Source organism: Lactuca sativa, chromosome 9 (assembly GCF_002870075.4).
Source record: "Lactuca sativa cultivar Salinas chromosome 9, Lsat_Salinas_v11, whole genome shotgun sequence".
Lineage (NCBI taxonomy): Eukaryota > Viridiplantae > Streptophyta > Magnoliopsida > Asterales > Asteraceae > Lactuca > Lactuca sativa.
The window spans coordinates 77,450,314-77,455,028 of record NC_056631.2 but is presented as its reverse complement, the minus strand read 5'-3'; the positions used below and the strand labels follow the sequence as shown (position 1 = coordinate 77,455,028).

At 33.7% G+C, this 4,715-nt stretch overlaps 1 protein-coding gene across 1 annotated transcript; it reads left to right on the top strand.

The window, feature by feature from the left end:
• The first annotated feature begins 1,566 nt into the window (after positions 1 to 1,566).
• On the top strand, positions 1,567 to 4,506 carry LOC128129017 (uncharacterized). The gene is made up of 4 exons (XM_052767732.1): positions 1,567 to 1,646; positions 1,761 to 2,579; positions 3,912 to 4,193; positions 4,257 to 4,506. Exons 2-4 carry the CDS (start codon positions 1,828 to 1,830, stop codon positions 4,438 to 4,440), a joined length of 1,218 nt encoding a protein of 405 aa, XP_052623692.1. The 5' UTR covers positions 1,567 to 1,646; positions 1,761 to 1,827; the 3' UTR covers positions 4,441 to 4,506.
• The last annotated feature ends 209 nt before the right edge of the window (positions 4,507 to 4,715 follow it).

Here is a 4,715-nt window from a genome sequence, read left to right as displayed (position 1 = left end):
AAAACTCAAATATAGAAAGGGTCTAACTATTCTATCTATGATTAATCTTATTTGATTAAGGAATTATGAGCTTCACTTGAAGGGAAAAGGAGCTTGGTATGCGAGGTGGAGTTCTTTTTATTGACAAGGGTTATGGCAAGGGACCCTTTCGACATAACTCCTCTGTTCCACCTAGAATTGAACACAAGACACTTAATGTTGATCCAGGTAGATTTTCATCACTTTTTGTGTATCTAGTATTCTACCTAGGTTCCCATCAATGATTCCACTTGTACTAATCTGTTTTTATGAACTCATCACTTTTCTGCTTTCATCATTTTTATATGAACTCAACCTTAAGTAATGTAGTTGGGTGAAAGTCCTGCTTTCATCATTTTTTTTGTTTTTATGAACTCGTCCATTTTTAGTGAACTCATATGAAAAACACTTTCATTGTCTAGTTGAAGCATCTGTGTGTAGAAGGATATTTATGCTAACACTGACTTGGAATACCATATGCACCTATAACATTGTAATTTCTTTATCTTTTTATATTCTATCAGAGGAAAAAAATTGTGCTACTCCTGACAAATTTTTCTGGTTCCAACCCTATATACTACATCTCACCATGACATCCATAACAATGTATAAAAAAACATATAGGGTTTGAAGTGGCCAACAAACAAAATGAGAATACTTAGTCTACATTTTCATTCCTAAAAATTAGAAACAATTGTATTTTGTTTGTTTTTAATAAAAAGAGATATGTTGTGTTTATAAATATAACTTGTTAATAAACATATACATTAATTCTCAGGTAATCTTTAGAAAACTCATAATATTTTGATTATCGATTAAAAATAGAGTATTTTTCAGAAAAAGTCTCAATATTTCTATCAAACTAATGGGAAAAAAATAGAGTATTTTTCTGAAAAAATCTCAATATTTCTACCAAACTAATGGGAAAAACTGGATACCGATTAAATCCGTAAAACCAACAAAAATCTACCCTAATAAATAAGAATGATTTTGCCACATGTCCTCCTCTCATTCAATTTGCCACATGTCATTTTGTCATAATTTAGAGATATATTTATTTTCTACTTGTCATTTATTTCATTTTCCATTTCTAATATATTATTAATTAGTTTCCATAAATTAAACCTACCATAATGATATTAATTTCAAATTTTAAATTTTAAATTTCAATTTCAATTTTAAATAAATTTACAGTTTAAACCTTTGTGTTTAACATTTTGTTATAATTAACCTGTTTAGTATACAAGTCTGATAACTAAACAATAATTCTAACTTATTTATTTTTTGCATGTTTTTTTTCTCATAATTTTTATTTATTTCAAATTTCAAATTCAAATAAACTTCTCATTTAATCGTTTGTATTTAACATTTTGTTTTAATCAACCCGTATAATATACGGGTCTCACAACTAGTTGGATATTAATTTATTTGAAACTAATCACTAAACTAACAAAAATATTGAAAATTCATGGAAATTTACTAAGAAAAAACTCAAAACTTATAAAATACTAAATTTAGAATTAAAAGTGAAAAAGTAAAGTTAGTTTAGCCATTTGGCTGTAGTAAACACACTCACTCCGATGAATGCTTTGCTTGATTCACAGACTTACCGAAGGGCATGGTTGATGGTTTGTAATCTTCACTCTTATTATTGTATGTTCAGCTGTCCAAATTTTGTTTATTTCTTTATTTAATCTTTGTTGGCATTATGGTTATTCTGTTTTTCTGAATTTCGGACCTAGGGTTTGTTGGAACGCAGTGATTGTTAACTTCCTTGATGAAGGAAGCCATGTCGAGAATGTTAAAGTGATGAAAAAGATGGCTCTCGTAACTGATTTTGCTAAGGAGCTAGACAATAACAGAAAAAGATGCCTAGAAATAGAAAAAAAGAGCATACTGGATGAAATCGGGTGCTTGATTTTGAAAGCTGAGGTCGAAAACTTACAGAAAAGGAACAAGGAACTTGAGGAGCAGATCGCAAGGTTTCAGAAGGTCATGATCAATGAAGAAAAGGGGAAAATGACGATAATTGATCTAACATGTGAAGAAAACGAAAAAGATGAGTTTCTTCGGTTAACGATCAAAAACAAGGTTTTGGAACGTGAGAAAGCAAAAGCTGAAATTGAGCTTCGTTTATGGAAGGAAAAGGTCAAAAAATTGGTGTCACAAGTTTGTGAATTTGAGTCAAAGCTGAACATGAAGGGCATGAATGAAAATTGTAGCAAAGTTAAAAAGCGATTACCATTTGAAGACGATGGAAGCTTCAATAAGAACATTGCCCCATCAATTCCAGGTTTTGCCCCTCCCCTTTCTTCTGTAATTATCGATATTAGTGATGAAGATGTAAGTTACGATGATCAGATCCCAAAAGTTCAAAATCATTCTAATTCAATTTTGAAGAACGCTGATGAAGATCATACGGATTGTTTTAAACTGCAGTCTCAAGTTTCTATAAAAAGAAAAAGATCTTGCAGAATAGTTGCAAGCGAAGATGAAACAAGTGATGATGATGATGCTCCAATTTGCACACTCATAAAGAAAGTTAAAGAAGATGAAAGTATGTAAGACTAAAGGTAATCAAACAACGGAAGTTACTTGCTGTCAAAGCTTTATTAATAAGCTAAACTAAATTCTGAATACAATTAAGAAAAGACACGTCCTATATTTATACTAAAGAAATTGAAAACTACTCAAACTTCTAAAATAATAAAATAAAACACTTTGACTCCTAATCTAAAACTGAGAATTAATAAAAGGCAACTTTCCTAAAACTAGACTTGAATCCGATTAACCCAACAATCACCCCTTTAATCGGATTTGACATACGAGCCACTCGTTCAAAACAATGTTTAATCACCATCTTTTCGAACCATCCCCGATTCTCGATCTTTCCCGGACACCCGACCTTCACCTTGGTCACGTTAAAAGTCTTCTAACAACCCATTTGAATTGGTGACAACACATGTGACATATACCATGACATCCCGTTGGACATGTTCATTACTATCTAGACTTTTCTAGGATTCACGACCTCTCCCCAGCCACATCCAAAGCCACCCGATTTGAACTTCCACCGCCATAATGTTCACACCATGTTGTTTGTCCAATCTCTTCCTTTATTTCAATTACCGTTCTTCAAAGAGGCAACTCCACCCACGAAGAAAACAAAGTTACCCGCTTCACCGTTTTCTTTCAATCATGTCAAACGAACTGAATCCAAAGCCACCTGCTTTGACGGATCCTTCCTGCCCGCTTTTCACGCACCTACGTCGGTATCCCCTTATCACGAACAAACCGATCAAGAACTTATTCTCCTTTTTTGACAACCCCGACCTAATCAAACTTGTTCCGAGAGCACTTTTCCACCGAACAACAAGACAAGGTCACAACCACCTTTACCGTCTTCCGTCACCCGCAAAACGAACCGATTCAAAGTCTCCCGCTTTAACGTCTTCCCGTTCGTTTACTCCGCGCCTCCGGTTAGTCTCTCACAAACCCGATAAGAAACCGGGGTTGCTTTGTAATCAACCTCGAATCACACCCCCTTAAACCGAACCCGGTCCCCACTGCGTCTGCCCCACAGTGAAAGGCTACGGTTTTCTTGAAACCGACTCTCAAACCGGCAACGTCTTCACCTTGCTCTGATACCAAGTGTAAGACTAAAGGTAATCAAACAACGGAAGTTACTTGCTGTCAAAGCTTTATTAATAAGCTAAACTAAATTCTGAATACAATTAAGAAAAGACACGTCCTATATTTATACTAAAGAAATTGAAAACTACTCAAACTTCTAAAATAATAAAATAAAACACTTTGACTCCTAATCTAAAACTGAGAATTAATAAAAGGCAACTTTCTTAAAACTAGACTTGAATCCGATTAACCCAACAAAGTAGGCAACCCTTAAAGAAGCTGAGAAAATTAGATGACATCATTCTTGATTCTGCAAATGGATCAAATGAATTTAAAGTAACTTTAAACAAGATTAGAAGCAAAAAGGATTTGAATTTGAAGTGGGATTTAGAGGGAGATATGTTAGCTGATTCTAAGAAGGATCCTGAATTGTGTATGAAGGCTGTTTGTGTTCTTTATAAACAACAAACAAAAGATGAGAAAGAATGTAATGGAACACTACATCAAAATGCAAGAGGGTTTAGTCAGACTAATGTATTAACGTGAGTTTATTTTTTTTTAATAAAGATTGATAATTTATAATTTATGATTTATAATGTTTATAGGGCTAGTAAGGTGGCTGAAATTTTTACTGATGGAGACTCAAGTGGTGATTTGAACAAAACAGTTGAAGAGTTGAGAAGATATGACACAAAGGGGAGTGAATTATGCATGACACTTGCATTTAAATATTCAAAGCAGTTGTTTGAGATTTACAAGAACAAAGAAGATCCGTTTTTCATGCCTTAATTACAAAATAGGTGAATCTGTTTAATTTTCACTTGTTTATTCGGTTAATATTATCATCATATCTAGCACTAAGGTGCTGTTTGTTTTTCTATAAAAACCTCTTCAAACCACTTATTGCTGTGCGGCGCAGCACACGCGCAGCACTTTCCCTTTCGCAGCAGTTTGTTTTTTGGAAGACTTCAGACTACAAAACCTCTGCGCGCGTGGCGCAACACTTGACTTGCCTCTTCTAACCTCTTCAACTTTCATTTTTTCTAAGTGTTTTTTTAAGAATT